This window comes from Lycorma delicatula, chromosome 1 (genome assembly GCF_047948215.1).
Source record: "Lycorma delicatula isolate Av1 chromosome 1, ASM4794821v1, whole genome shotgun sequence".
NCBI lineage: Eukaryota > Metazoa > Arthropoda > Insecta > Hemiptera > Fulgoridae > Lycorma > Lycorma delicatula.
Genome location: NC_134455.1, coordinates 16,509,722 through 16,526,273, shown reverse-complemented (window position 1 = coordinate 16,526,273; position 16,552 = coordinate 16,509,722). Strand labels below are relative to the sequence as shown.

General features: G+C 37.3%; 1 protein-coding gene across 2 annotated transcripts in view; it reads right to left on the bottom strand.

The window, feature by feature from the left end:
- The window catches only part of GatA (glutamyl-tRNA(Gln) amidotransferase subunit A, mitochondrial), a 43,421-nt gene extending 26,889 nt beyond the window's left edge, over positions 1–16,532 (bottom strand). For both annotated transcript variants that reach the window (XR_012757483.1, XM_075373836.1), the window contains exons 1-2: positions 16,318–16,532; positions 1,359–1,518 (exon numbers count right to left, since the gene is read on the bottom strand). Coding sequence is in view for 1 of the 2 variants with exons in the window: in XM_075373836.1 (XP_075229951.1) it covers positions 1,359–1,518; positions 16,318–16,341 (184 nt within the window). In the remaining variant the exon portion in view is untranslated. The remainder of the gene's footprint in view (positions 1–1,358; positions 1,519–16,317) is intronic.
- Between the last annotated feature and the right edge of the window lie 20 nt (positions 16,533–16,552).

Here is a 16,552-nt window from a genome sequence, read left to right as displayed (position 1 = left end):
GTGATACTTAGGCATAGTTAATTTAAAACAGAGGTTGTGAGAGACAGTGCATTCATCAGAAAATCATAAGCTTAAATAATTCTTAAAAACTCAAAACTACAGACAGATACCAAATAAGGTAGCATATGTGAATGTGTTAAAAGTTAGGATAAGATAAATTATTGAAATATGCACATGATATACATATATTAATGTAAATAAACCAAAATTAACATCTACAAAAAATATTATAACAAATGTAGAGTATAAAATGAAAGTACAAACCGTCATTGAAATGATTCCATGATTGTATGTAAAAGAAAAACAATGATGCTTAACAAAAAAGGAACATAATAATTAGCAAATAAGCTTCTCGTAAACCATGAACAGCCTAAATGGATATCATTTTAATACAAGACATTTAGTATTCCTACAAATCATGTTTTGTTCTATAGGTCTTTATGACCAATTACTTACGATTACAGAAAGGAAGCTAGGCACAGAAACAGAAACACCCATTCTCTTTCAATATGGGAGAAAATAATCCATAGCAGAGCGATCTCAGGTATTCATCTGAAGGTCCCAGGTTTGAATCCCAGTTAGGCATACCATTTTTCATATGTTATAAATTTCCACTTGGGCAAATGACCATAACAGTTAAGCTAGTAATCTCATTAAAAAAAATTTCTATTAGCATATGGTATTCCTTCATTCCATGCATAAGTAATACTTCCATAGTTTATAACTATGATTTATTTTTTGTGTTTAGTGTTATTCCTTCATTATCTTTCAATCTGTATAATCCTTTTAAATAGAAAATATTTAACTATTATCTATAAATATCATTTAATATAAATAAATCTTTAAATATTCTATAAAAAATACTGAAGTACAGGATTATACTTCCATATAACTGTATACAGTTATAAGGTGTATGTATACTGTATACATAACCAAGTATATGCAGCATAAAAAGTGACTTTAGTTTCTAAGACATGTCTTAAAAACTCATATTGTTGAAAAATCTAAACTACCACTTATTTTATCATTCCTCTGTCAGTTATTCACTGAAGCAATAATTTCTAACAGAGAATGAAAATATTTGCAAAGCATATTACAAAGTATTATAACCATTATTGGGTTAACTGTATTCAATAAACTAGCATTATAAAATTCCTAATTAAAACAAATCAATGCATTGTATTTATTTCATATCCCCACAATGTAGACAGTATACTATTGTGAATTTGGTAATACAGTGAAGTTCCTCACATAAAAAGAAAAGAAAAAGCAATTCCTCCACTCACTAAAATAACTTAATTTTCTAATTTTTTAGTTACTTTAATTTATAATTTTCTTACCTACAAAATGGAACTTACTTTTACTCAGATGTAAATCAACATTTTTTGCATCAGTCACAGCATTATTTTCTAATAGCTTCACAAATGCATTTAAACTCTTAATAATATCAGCTCGTTTCAGAGACATTTTACACAATTCTAAAGCTGATAATTTTCCTTCTTGTAGTTTCTGAGCTATCTGAAATAAAAAACATAAATCTTAAAGGAAAAACTTTCTAATTTATAAATCCTTTAAAAAAACAATTACTAGAATTACATTATAGGTCTTTAACACTTGTAATAGATTTATTTTCAAAATTACAGGTCATGCACTCTTTAATTATTACTCGTATTAATAATGCTGTAAAATTACTGTTTTTATTTAAAAGGATATTCAGTAGGCAGGAAGAAATTCACATGATACCCTTAATGTCAATCATTCAATAGGTTAAATTAATCAAATTTTTTGCTTCACTGTAAATACATTAAAAATTGAATCTTTTATTATAAATGAATAAAGTGTGATGATAAAATTAATGTCAAAAGTTTTTCTGTTTAATTTATTTGCACAAAAATTTTCCATTTTGTTAATATAAAGCCAAGTTTCTAACTATTAATTGATGGTGCTCCTGGTTTTTATTTATATGATATTCATTGTATATTATATGATTATTATACTTTTCATATTTGGGATGCACGTTAACATGTAATGAAATCAATTTGTATAGGTGTAACCCGGTTAAAAAATTTAATAATTAATATAAAAAATAAATAAATAAACAACTAAATGTTACCTATGAAACACTATAAAAAATATTTTTAACCAAGATTTTAAAATAAGAACAAAACTACATAAATAACTGTTGTCAATCTACGGCAACCTAAATAGAAAAAACTTAATTTAATTTAAAAATATCTAAGCCTTAATTCAGACTAACCCAATATCCCTTAGTGTGCTCTTTTGTAGGTTGGGTAAAATTAATCTCAAAAAAGACAATGACAGCAAGAACCTTAAATTAATTAAAGATATTCCAACTAGAGAACAAAATTGTAGGGAGGGACTAACAGTTCAATATCTATAACTGAAGAGTTTCATAAGAATATTTAACAAATTTGTTGGTCCATTATCAATTTTCAGAAATAAATTTTCTGATTTACTACTGATAAAGCAAGTTTCATTAATCATTTTAAACATTAAAAATCATAAATTTACTTATTCTTAAATACAGTATTTTCAGCAATTTGCCATGTAACTCCATAAAAAATATTTTATGATTGAAGTTAATTTTATGGCAAATAGGTTTTATTTATTATTTAAAAAAAAATTAAAACTATTTTTCTTAGAAGGTCATTGGAAAATGTATAAAATGCAAAAAAAAAGAAAACTGAAGCCTAAGAAATAATTAAAAAAAAAAAAGGACTGTTCAAACTGTGGCTACAATGGTTTCTTTATTCATAAACATTAGCAAAATTTTGACACAAAATTTTTGTCATCATGACAAAGAAGCTACTTTATGTATGGGTTATTCCATATCAAACAGCTCAATCTAGAATTAAATTGTTGCAAGACCATTTTTGATTTTTGTAATTTTTTCCATTAAAAGAAATTTTTTTTATCTTTAAAAAAATTGTTTGTAAGCGCTAGGTTAAATTTTACAATGTCCTGCACAAAATTTTAGTATTTTTTGGCATTTGTGATTTTTTCGATATCTCAGAAACTAACAGACTTAGAAACTTGAAACAAAAATCATTGTATTCTACATAAAAATTACTATATATTATGTTATGTATATCAATTTCCTATATTGAAAAATTTATGCCCTAAAATTAGCTCTGAATCAGAGCATTTAGAATGCAAAAATTTCAATTTTTGCACAAATATTTCACTACAAAGGGTGGGGACATCACTTTTAATATTTATACCCCTTCTTAACATAGTTCTAGAGAGCCTATTTATGAATTTTGAAGTCTAATGTCCTCTTTATTTATTTTTGAAAACAGATCAATATGCAGGAATTTTCAAAATGTATGATTTTTGATGCCTTATATCTCAGATGGGGAAGGTAATAAAAATTCAGAAATTGTTTAGTTTAAAGCCCCACCATACATGTTGAATAAGCAGTAAAAATGACAATATTGATATTCAACTGATAAGCAAAATAATCTAGTTACAGTGTATCCCTGATAATGGTAAAACTGCTAAATATCATTATTCTTTTAAGAACTAGATCTTGTACAAAAAATACTTAAAATTCTAAGAATTATTATTGTTTTTTATGTAATCATTTAATTGAGGTGCCTCATCCTGAAATCACAAAAACCATCAAATTCATTCAAAATTAATATTTATTCATTTAATAATATATTTTGGGTGTTGGAAAATAGAAATTAGTAAAAATTTACATAGTGACAAATAAAAAAAAAAAAAAAAACTCAACAAAAACGCAACATTACTACTGAAAACACCACTAAACAACTAAAAACGAACAAGAAAATGAAAAAGTAACAGAACTATTAACGAAACTGCAATAATAACCACGAATACTAGGAGCAAGAAAAACATAACCGCAATAATCAAGAGCTGAACCTAACCTAATTAATTATTTATTACTTAAATAATAAATCAAGGTTATAATAACAAGTCAAGGTTAGCGAGCGAAGCGAGCGTGGGTTAAGTTTGGTTAGATTATATTATTTATTTTCATGTTTATATCTTTAAATATAATGTTTCACTATGATATAAGTATTTTTTTCTATTTTCATTATGTTATGTGTTATTTGTATCACTATGGAAATTTTTACTAACTTTCTATTTTCCGACACCCAAAATACATCATTAAATTAATAAATATTAATTTTGAATGAATTTGATATGGTTTTTTTGTGATTTCGGGGTGAGTCACCTTACCTAGATAATTACCTTTTTTTGAACCATAGAGTAAAATTAATTAGATAAAACTTCTTGTAATGTTAAAAAATAATTTAGGTCCAAGTTAACTGATCAGAAAATGTTTGAAATATTGGTGAATGGCAATGAAAATGTAAATTCCAAATAACCTTGACACATATTTAATCCTTAATTACTGCGCAATGGTCTGTTGGATGCAAGAGAAATGTATTTTCCCATAATACCCTAACAGCACAATCTGAAACGCCCTTTGTCCGAGTACCTTCCAACAGGTGGGGACAAGTCAGTCAGTGGTGAGAGTTACGTTGTGTACATAGGTGTGTGTACAATTACTCCTACATTAAGCGGTCTGTTGGATATATATTATTTGCATTATATTTTAGTTGATCTACAAGATGGGTGCATAATAATATACTTGACAAATGTATTTTAACTGATTTTTTAAATATTTTTTTTTGCGCTGTATAATTTAGTTGGCTATTTCGTATTGCATATCTAGTTGGATATTATTATAGTATATTTAGTATTGTATGTTGTTGCATTGTATATTGAGTATGGATGTACAGGCAGGATCATCAAATTCTCCGACGGGGAGTCTTATTCTTTAAGACTTTGGGGGTTGGCGTCCTCACCGGCCTAGCCTCTGCAGCTTTTCTTCCCACTACACACTGAGCTGCAGAACACTTTACACTATACATATATACTACACCAAGAACACTACACAAATTACAACATATACCCTTACACAACTACACAACAACATCCTATACTGATTTCTTACATTTACACTTGGTGACATCTCACGAAATGCAACCGTAACCCAACGTGGGAACTATCGTGCCGCTGGGTGAGTGACTCTACGTAGTAAGACTTGAACGATGTCCTCTGGGCACCAGAGCGAACCCAGTTATATTTTGCTCTAGCTGCAGTATGCGTGCTCTCTGCTGGAGTGGTCCGTTTTATCGCCGGTACTCGTGGGATCAAAATTTCAGTTCCAAATACAAATATTTTGATGGTTGGTGGTCCATAGAAAAAACCACCAAACATAGTCTTGTGAAGAGGCCTCGTTCAGCTTTGTCTGACGAAGATAAAAGTCCTATAGAAGAGAATTACAAATCATTAGACATGAATATTAATAATATTAGATTCGTTGTTCTCCGAAATAGTCAGGAAGGTGGCTCTCTCCAAAAGGTTTCGCCCTTCGTGATAAACAAAGCTATAACAGGTGCAAGTGGTTCTCTTAAAGAACATCAGAAAATTACGTGACGGATTGATTCTGATTGAAACATTCAATAATGAGCAGAGTCTATCTATCTTACGTCTCCGTAATATAGGTGCAGACAAATATAAGTGTAATACAAATATTTTAGGAGTAATATTTGTATTACTCCGTAATACAAATATAAGTGCAGAATGCCACAAAACCCTAAATACGAGTCGTGGGGTAATTTTCTGCCGAGATCTTATGGATATCGATGCCAGTGAAATAGCTAATGACCTCCGTGCCCAAGATGTTGTAGAAGTAAAGCGTATACTGAAACGGCAGAGCGGAATGGAAGAACCAATACCTTCTCTTATACTGACTTTCAACCTTCCATTCCCACCGGAAAAAATAAAAATTGGTTATTTTTCAGTTCGAGTACGACCTTTCATTCCCAACCCTCGAGGATGTTTTAAACGCCAAGGATATGATGACACTACAACATCTTGCTCGAAAACAGAGGTCTGTGGTAGATGTACTAAGGAAGGCCACAATGATACTAACTGCGAAGAAGAAGAAAAATCTGCTAATTGTAGTGGTTCGCATACTGCTCGCTCTCGAGAGTGCCCAACTTTTAAGGAAGAATAGGCAATTCTCAAAATCTCTACGGAGCAGAAACTGTCTTTTCCAGCAGCACGCAGAGAATATAAAAAAAATTATTAACTCAAGGACGCTGAAAAAACCCGACGTATCTTTTGCTACCGCTACATTGAAACAAGTTCCTACAAATTTAAATAATCAGCCGTGCGGATCCTGCAATGACCTAAAAAACTTGTTCAGATGTTATCTGATCAAGTTGCATCACTAACAGCCACTATTTCACAACTGACAAAGATGAACAAAAAGTTTTCCGTTGCAGTTAGTAAATCCAGCAGCGGGATCCCTATGAAAGTTCCTGTTCCCAAAGTTTTGCCAGTACGAGCAGGAGTAGTCACAGCTGGCGGTAAGCAATCTAATAAACTTCCTATTATGAGAACCCATGTAACCGCCCCCTCTGGGATGTCATCTGCGGCATCCCATTCTGCTAAATCTCCTCCACCATCACTCCGTATACTGGAGGATATGGTTGAAGAACCATCGGACTCCAGGGCATTGGAGTTCTTTAAAATCAAAAATTCAAAAAAGAAAAACCGTATCACATACAACTAATTTTTAAATACTTTCTCTGAATTTATAAATCTATTCTTATGAATATTATTCAGTGGAACGTTAGAGATCTTCGGTCCCGCATTGAAGATGTTAGAGTGTTGAAGCGTTCACATAAACCATTAATAATGTGCTTCCAAGAAACGCACCTATTACAGCAAGATGTTGTAACTTCAGAGGCTATACTTGTGAGAGATACGATTGTCTTGTAGATAGTAGAAAGTGGTGGTGTTGTAATTTTCATGCGGAGTGAGGTGTTGTAGCCGACACCTCACTAACAGACAATCACCTCACGGCTACCTCTAGCCACCCACATTCCTGCTGTTGCTGTAAAAACCTCAGTCCTGTTTAAATTGAATATTTGCAATTTGTATCTCTCCCCGAACTCTGAGTTCAGTGCTCTAGAAATATCAAATCTCCTCACACAAATTCATTTCCATCGTTAATAGTAGGAGACTTCAATGCTCACCATATTTCCTGGGGATCATTTTCTGCTCCGCTCGAGGAAATACGATAAAAAGAATCAGACAAGACTTGAACTTTGTCTTCTGAATGATGGGTCATACACATTTATGTCTTCATCATCTGGTACACTGTGAAACATCGACCTCTCCTTATGTACACCGAATTTACTCCCTCGTCTTAATTGGTCTGCTTGTGACGACCTTCATGGCAGTGACCATAGGCCAATTATTATTGGTGTCGATCGCAAAACGAATAAAAGGCCACGGAGATGGATTGTTGAAAAGGCAGATTGGAACGGTTACCATAAAGCCTTCCCATCACAGTCTGACGATGGTGCTGACGCCCTTGACGAACTTTCATCTCTTACGTCTCTGAACTTGAAAATGCTAACAGATGTATCCCACAAACATCGGAAAACCCAAGACTTCTTTCTATTCCTTGGTGGAATGACGATTGCCGAAACGCTATTAGCAATCGACGACAGGCACTGCGCAAATTTAACCGCAGGCCTACAAATGAACACTTGCATTTATACCGTAAGGCTAGAGCGGTATGTCGTCAAGTATTCTTGGACGCTATGAGAAAGTCATGGAGGAAATACGTGGGCACTATCTCAGGCACTTCTCCCAAGTCTGCTGTGAGAAAATCCGTATAATTTGCGGATCACCAAAACAATTCATTCTCGGACTTATTCATGAAGGAGAACCCCTTACATCACCTTCTGCACTGGCAAGTAACTTGGCAGATTCTTTCCGTTCGGTGTCTCTTACCTCATCATACAGTATTGATCTTCAGAGGTACAAAATACTGAAGGAAGAACTACCGTTCAACATTAGTGATTCGGTCGGTAAATTAAAGGCTCAATTTTTTATTCAACGAGTTATCACACGCACTTATAAACTCATGTGACACCTCCCCTGGACCTGACAACATTCGTCTCAGTATGATCTCGCACCTTCCAAATTCAGTGCTACAACACCTATTATGTATTTATAATGGTTTATCTTTGATATCACGAAGGCGTTCGACTCGGCCTGGCGACGTGGTATCCTAAATACTCTCAAAGAATGGGGAGTAAAGGGCAACATGTTGGCTTTTATTAGAGGTTTCTTAAATGACCGAACTTTCCGAGTTCGTGTTGGAGATTCTCTATCGGGTAGCGTCATTTTAGAGAATGGAGTCCCTCAAGGAAGTGTATTAAGTGCCACCTTGTTCGCTATAGCCATCAGCAGTATTATGATTGTGTGCACCCTTCTGCTTCATGCTCGTTATTTGCTGATGATTTTGCCGTATATATTACGTCCCGTTCAACAGCCACAGCAGAGAGACTACTACAGAACATAATATCTCGCCTTGAAGCTTGGTCCAAGGTGACCGGCTTCACATTTTCACCTGAAAAAACAAAATGTGTAGTCTTTTCTCGATTGTGGGACCCATCTACTCCGCAAGTTTTCTCAAAGGAGAGAAAATTTCTATCACTCCTGATATCAAGTTTTTAGGTTTGATTTTTGACAATCGTCTTACATGGGTCAGACACATCAAAGAACTAAAAACGAAATGTTCCAAAATTTTCGATATGCTGCGAGTTCTTAACACCAAATGGGAAGTCGATAGATCATGTATGTTGCGATTTTATTACTCTTTAGTTCGTTTCCGCTTAGATTACGGTTTTATCGCCTACTCTTCAGGGCGTAATACCGCGCTGAAAATGTTAGATGCTGTACATCACGCTTCTCTCCGTCTTGCTACAGGGACTTTTAGATCAATCCCTATCACTAGCATACTTGATGAGTGCGATGAACCATCACTTTGGGATAGACGTGACCAACTATCAGCATCTTACTTTGCCCGCCTTAAAGGGCAACGGAATCACCCGGCTTTTACCGCAGTTCGTGCGAATCCTAATTTACAAAGATATGAGGACCATCCACGATCCACTCCACCTATGGGTGTACGTATTCGGCGGTTACTACAGTTTTTAAACGTAGACATACCTGCTATTTTCCAAAACGCATACGTTTTTATTTATGTTACAACTTGATAATTTAACAGATAGAGAAAAGGGTAAAAAAGAAGAGAGTGTTGCAACTATTTTGGAAATTTTTTGTAGGATTATAGAAAACTGCCAACTGTGCTATATTGTTGGATCAGCAAGCAATCTGTGTAGACAAAATGCTAGCACCTTTATGCAGCCGTTATATATGCCATATACATGGCAAACAAACCCGGTCTTGATGTTTGCTGAACTGCCATTGGAAAAACGAAAACCTCCAGGTCGCAAACCGAGCCCAGTTGTTTCTCGACTGTCGGGCAAGTTGGATCAAGTGGTGGAAAGAGTTAAGGACGTCAAACCAGAAATAGGGAGGGTCCTTGCAGAGATCCACCCTTCTCTGAAACCGGTGGAGGAGAAGGTAAAAACGCCTGTCTCCTTCGCTGCGGTAACAGCCATGCCGGGCCTAAGCGGGTTAGTCCCCCGCCGCCAGTTAAGGCGCCGACTTTCAAAATTAGGCGGGTCACCGTCAAAGTGGTCCCTGTGACGCCTGGTCCGGGGGCTTCTTCTGTGATAACGGAGCTGACACTGAAGAAGGTCCTGGATCCGCGAAAGGAAAGGTTCCAGATTTCCCGAGTCACAAAAACAAGGGACCATGGAGTCGTCTTGGAGGTTGTTAATGAGCAACAAGCAAAGTGGCTGATGGAGGCCGATGTTCTTAGGAAGAACGGGCTGAAGGCTCAGTTGCTAGCCCACCAGAGGCCACAAATATTGGTCTACAATTTGCCAAGGGCAACGACGGTAGAGGAGCCCGAAATCCACAGGGCTATAAACAGCAAAAATCCTATGTTGGATATGGCTATCGAGAAGTTACTCAAAGGGACCAGGGTGATCCGGCAGTTGGAGCGGAAAGAGGCCCCAAAGAGCCATTGGATAATTGAGATCTTGCCAAATATCCGGCAAGTCTTGGTGGCCAATAGTTGGCTGTTCCTTGGGTGGACCTCTTGCAGGGTTGTCGACCATACACAAGTACCCCGGTGCTTCAGATGTTAAGACTTTGGTCACACCTCTCTCCATTGTAGAACACAGTTGGAGATGTAAGTCATTGCGCCCTTGCTGGGAACAGGGTAGTTAACTGCCCTAATAAGACAGCGCCTGCAAAGTGCGCTACCTGTGCTTTGCTGAAAGGCTTTGATTCCGGACACCGGGTGGGGGCAAACAATGCAGGTCACATGACACAACCCGGGCAAAGATCGTGAACAATACGGCGTATGGCGACGCCTGAATTGGGGGAAGCTTTCGAGGACGGTCTTCACCTTGTTGAACGCTTGCACCTGGAGCAGTTAAACCTGCATAATTCCCGAATGAAGCCATGAGGATTCTTGAGGAGTACGTCATCGAGGTCCTCTTGGTCCAAGAGCTGTACACGGTCGGGGATAGGATGGTCGGCTTCCATGGAGTAGATGTTATTCAATTTCGTGGGGGACGGTCGCTGTCTGCCATCAAGGTCGGCTCGGTCTCGGTGGGTGTCTTCTGGATGCCCCAGTTTTCTGACGAGCGAGTCACGAGGAGTATGCTCGATATTGTACTGGTGTCGGGATACTTCAAGCTTGGATGGAGTATCGATGAATTATTGTCGAAGTTGGGGCGGATTCTGGACGATCTCCTGGGCACCAGAGTGCTGGTTGCTCTGGACGCTAACGCCAAGTCTTCCGTCTGAGGTTCACCACTCACTGACCCTAGAGGCGCTGGTCTCGCACAATTCGTTGAACCCAGAAACCTCTATTTGCTTAATGAGGCAGAACCACCGACTTTCTCTTCCGAACTGGGGGAAAGTTACAACGACGTCACCTTGGTGACGGGCGACCTGCTTAGGTGTACAAGTAATTGGGTTGTCTGGTCCGAGGTCAGAGTGAGTGATCATAGGTTTATAACCAATGAGATCGCTTACGGTGGCGGTCCAAGAGCTTCAAATTCGGGTCGCTATAACCTGAGGAGCCTGGATCAGGACAGGTTGCCTTACAAGGATTGGAATGGCGCATGTAGCACAGGGAGGAGGTGGAATTGACGGTTGAACAATTCGGCCGGGCCATCAAGACTGGTTGCTATAGGGTCCTACGGCGGCCTCGGTCAATGGATGGACCCTTAGGTAGTGGACAGTCCGCTGATCGGAGAATGCCTGCAGCCGTCATGACCGCTGCTTCCGGGGAGCCGTCTGTAAACACAGACGGAAACCCAGGAAAAAGTGGTGGTCCTCTGACTTTAGCGTGTTGCCCGTAAACGTTAGGTCCGCCAGGAGAAGATACCAGCGTCGCCCCCTAACAGGGATTATCGTTGATGATGTGCGCACTGAGGGTCTGCGGATCTACAGGCACGCCCATAATAAATACGATCATGCCATCAAGGAAGCCAAACTCAAGTTTTGGCAAGACTCCATGCATGAGTTTGCCAGCGCAATCCCTGGCAGCTCGCGAAGTCATGTTATCAGCCAAAAGCATTGCACGTGCAGTCCAGTGTTCGATGCGGGTTTGGTGCACTCTTTAACATCTGTAGCAATTTACCAGGCGTTACTGGATACTCTGTTTCCAGATGCTCTGGAGGCTGAAACAGAAGTCGGCGTTAGGGCGGGTGAGACACCATTCCCTGGCGTAAAATAGACAGAGTGGTTTCTCGAATGGCACTGAGAAAGGCACCGGGGATTGACCAACTTCACCCGGATATTTTCTATCATCTGCTGCCTGTCATAAGAGAGCCGCTTGGCAGGCTCTCTCCGGGTGCCTAAACTGGGGTTGCTTTCCGACTTGTTGGAAAGTGGCTTTGATAAGAGTGCTCTTAAAATCAGGAAAGGATCCGAGTGAGGTCAGCATTTATCGACCCATCAGCCTCTTGCCGGTAATGGACAAGTTGCTTGAAAGGCTGGTTGTGGAACAGCTCTGGGAAAACATCGATATTAACTCATTTCTAAATCGAGGCCAGCATGGCTTCATGAAAGGGGTTGGCCCCGAGGATTGCATCTTAAATGCTCTTGCCAAAGTAGAAAGCGCTGATTGTAAATATCTTTTGACAATTTTTATTGACATAAAGGCATTTCCTTCCTTGTGTTGGAGTGCTGTCTTCTATGAGTTGGAACGCCGCAATGTTCTCGTAGCCCTGCAGGCCGTAGTACGTAACTACTTGTCTGATCGCACGGCTCTGTTTAAGGATGCGCACCTAGTTGTGGAAACACCCGTCACCAGGGGAAGCTCGCAGGGCTCCGTTCTTGGTCCCTTGCTGTGAAACCCGGTATTCGACCAGGTTTTTGGGACTGACATTCCCGGAAGGGGTCACGGCCCAGGCTTTTGCCGATGACTGTCACCTGTTAGTTTGTGGTAACTCACGACTGCAGCTGGATGACCGAGAGCAGACGGCTTTGTCAACCGCAAAGGGCTGGATGGATATTCAAAATTTAAAGATTTTTGTGCCCAAGACGAAGTTTATGCTTCTCAAGGGTGCAGAAAAATTATCACACAGTCGTAATCCCGGTATTAAGTATAAAGGCTGTGTAATCAGCCGAGTTTGATAAGTAATCAGCCGATAAGTACCTAGGTGTTTTGTTTGATGAGAAGTTGCTGTTTAGCAATTTTGGCTGTTTACCACATTAGGCAAGTAGCGGCGGACGCCGTTTCTGTATGCACAAACTTAAAAGTGCTCGAAAGGATTACGCGCTGTCGGGCCGTCATTTGTACATGATGTACCGAAGTGTCGTCAAAAGTATGACTTCTTTCGGGGGTCCGTTTGGGTGCATAGGTTGGAAAGAAATCGAGCACTTATTAAAAATTTAAAGAGTGCCCAGCGCAGAGCCTTAATTTTACGCATTGGCATTTTTAAAAACAACCTTCTACGAGGCTACCTATTGGGAAAGGCTCTCCCAATCGATTTAGTGGTGAAAGTTCGGCGGGCGGCCATGTGGAAATTGCGAAGAGAACGAGAGGCCGAGGTATTTGCGATGAGGTTTCGAGCTGGGCATGTACCGGAGCGGAACAGTGATCTCAGTGCACCGGTTCTAAATTTCAAACAGTTGCTTATATCCCGCCTGCGGAAGAGGCTTTACAGACTCGCAATGGAAACATGGCAGCAAGAATGGCACGCCACGACTAAGGGAAGTCCTTGTATAAATTTATACGGGATCTTGGGGGATGGTATGTCTCTGCTTCGATTTTAAGGGCAACGGGAGCCCGAGTGCTCTCAAACCATGTAAATTTTAAACAATACTTGTTTCGGTTCTGCTGATGAGCTGTAGTAAGTCTGTGGGGAGGTCCAGTTGAATGAACACATGATGTTCGACTGCCCAGCCCTTTGGGGGGGGGGGGGTGCAGAACTCAGGCCACCCTAGAACTTAGAGGTCAAGGGGAAAATTGGCCACTCACAAGCGGCGAATCAATGTGGCGTGAACCGCATTGTCTGACCGTGAGGGAGTTCCCTGATGCGGTTGCTTTGTTCAACTGACATTAGTAGTTTACCTAAGGGAAAAGACTGCTACTGCACTGCTGTAGGAAGCTAACGGAGAGATATGGCTGGCTACCTAATACCTTAGATAAGGCTCTAAGTACTTAATGGTGGACAGATAATTGCTGACATTCAGCAGCCTACGCGTGGCAACGAATTGCTGTCTTTGATGAGATAAATTTAATTATTGATAGTCATAAAGGTTTTAGTAATTGACAGGGAGCGCCTTCCCATTTTGGTGATATATGACAAGTGGGCGGCAGAACATGCAAGCGAGTGGTGTATGGTACCACGCTTATTCTGCTCACTCTTTTAGGTTAGCTCTAGGAGCTAGTTAGGACACTGGTAGCTAAACTGTTTCGAGGCTCAGTAGCCATTTGTGACACAGACATTCGGTCTTATGCTTTAAGGTGACCAAATGGGGTAGTGGTAGGAGAAATGCCAAGCAAACCAAAACAAACCAGTCAAATATTGTCTAAAGATAATGTGTCTAACAGATGCAAAAACACAATATTTATAAAACGCTTATATTTATACCGCAAAGGGTAGTGATAGAAAAACATTGACACCCAAAGAAAGGAAAAGGTTTCTTATACAGACAAGCTGTATTGAGGCTAGTTCAACCAATCGTCAAAACAAGATGAAACCTCACGTGCAATAATTGGTTTAATTCCACACAACTTACAAGGTAACTTCTTCACAGAGAACTGTTATGTACTGGGATGTTAAAGAAAAACAAAATGGAAACACCCGTCACATTTCTTTCTAATAAGAATAGAGATGAGAAAAGTTCCATATATGGCTTCATCGAAGATCTTACTTTACTGCTGTACATCTCAAAAAAATTATAAGCTGTTGTACTTTAATCATCAATGTACCACAATACATGTATTGAAGAACACATGGGCAAACCTGAAATCACAGCAGACTACAACTGGATAAAACGTGAAGTGGACACTCTGGACATTCTGTAAGCATATCATTCTTCCTTGCGATTGACAAAAAAGTGGGCTATGGTAATTTCTTATTTTCCAGTGTTAATATATCTTAATATCAATTCTTATATATTGTATCAGGCGTACAAAAACTCATCCGTGATCATGAGGCTTGTTTTCATGAAAAGTTTAGCCAAATCACTCGTGTTACCTCTGATGCATAGTAGAATTAATATGGACTACATTGGACAAGATTTGGAGGCCGAGTATAAAGAGAATTTTACAGATCCAAGATGAGGTACCACATCATGAAGATTTCTTTGAAAAAACAAAACCCTGGAAGTTATGTCCTCCAATATTACACAGAAATACAAAATATCCTTGTAAAAATTGCAGATCAATCTGTTTGAATGTTCAAGAAAGGTTTGCATGGTGTGTTATACTAACATTCAAAAATATATATTTTTTCAAATAAATGTTCTACCCTGAAAAATTAATTATTCTATTCATTTATTTTGTATTTTAATAGGTAGGTCTCATCATTGACAAGACTTGCAAAAATTACTTAAGTTTTTATAGTTCCTAACTGACCAGCTTAGTAGATGTTCTGGTGTCGATATGTATCGGTATAATTTATTTAAGTTATATTGCCTAAATTATTAAACGTATAAATTTTATAATTTATAGTTATAGTTATTTTTACAAACAGTTTTTGTTCATTCCTGTAAAAAAAAATTATGCCTGACTGCCTGAGTCCAATTTTATTATCACAAAATTTGGAAATAAAAAATAAGGTTTTGTGTAATGTTATACCTTTCAAATTATCAATCCAAATTTAATACACTATAAGGTTAAAAACCACAGTAATAGTTATTGTTTAATTACAAAAAAATAATCACCTGTTTTAAATTTGTGAAAATGTTTTGGGTAATAACTTTTTTCAAGCGATATTTGTAAAGCAAAGTTACTTTTTCAAACAATTTACTATTACAAATATGATTAAAACTTCCATAAAAATCATTAAAATTGAAGTTAGAAAAAAATGTCTACTTAAATAATGTAAAATAACAAAATGAAAAATTGTCAGCATAGGACTCTCAGACCTATGCATAGTGTAATTTTTTTCATCTACAGTAATTAAAGTAATGATTCATACTGAATTTAAGTATTAAAAAAGAGGAATTAAGATACTCTTTGATGAGACCAATATAATTATTTAAACATTAGCTGTGAAATTAATTTTAAGTTTTATAAAAAACAAAAGGTATTAAGAAATTTTTTACCAGAAATTTCACTTAATATTGATGGTTGTCGTCATCATGACAGGATCCAAGTCAACTGGACACGGGATAAATATTATATTGTACCAAAATGTAATAAAGGATTTACAATATCAAAATCAAATGAGCAATAACAATAATCACATTAATCAATAAATAAGCAGTACTTATGAAATGCAAGTATTTCTAATAGTGTTAATAAAACAAACTTAAAAACTACAAACGAATTATCACTTTAAGCAATCACAATTGAAAGCAAACAGGTCATATAAAAAGCTTTAGGTCTTCATTATAAGATGAGTGTATTAGAAACTTTAAAAAGTACCAGTGACTAGTACAAGCATAGAAGTTCAGGTTGGTCATTTTTAGTCCCAGCACAATAAACTACACACGAATAACAAAGAATTTTTTTACATTATACTAAGTGAAATAGTTGTCTGGTGATAACAATAAATACCACTGATATATATAACAAATTATTTATATATATATATATATATATATATATATATATATATTCAAACTAACCTCAGAAATTTTTAAGGTTAACATTGTCTATATTAAGCATAAAAAAATATTTGAAAAATAAACAATTCTTTCAGTTTCGATCCAATACACACATAAATAATATCTCTTTACAGTGAATATACTTATATAACATTAACAAATCTGACGAATATAATTAACAAATACAACTCCTCAAAGATTAGAACGCTTCGATATTCGAAGTCAACATTTCGACTAATCGATAGTACACTCAATC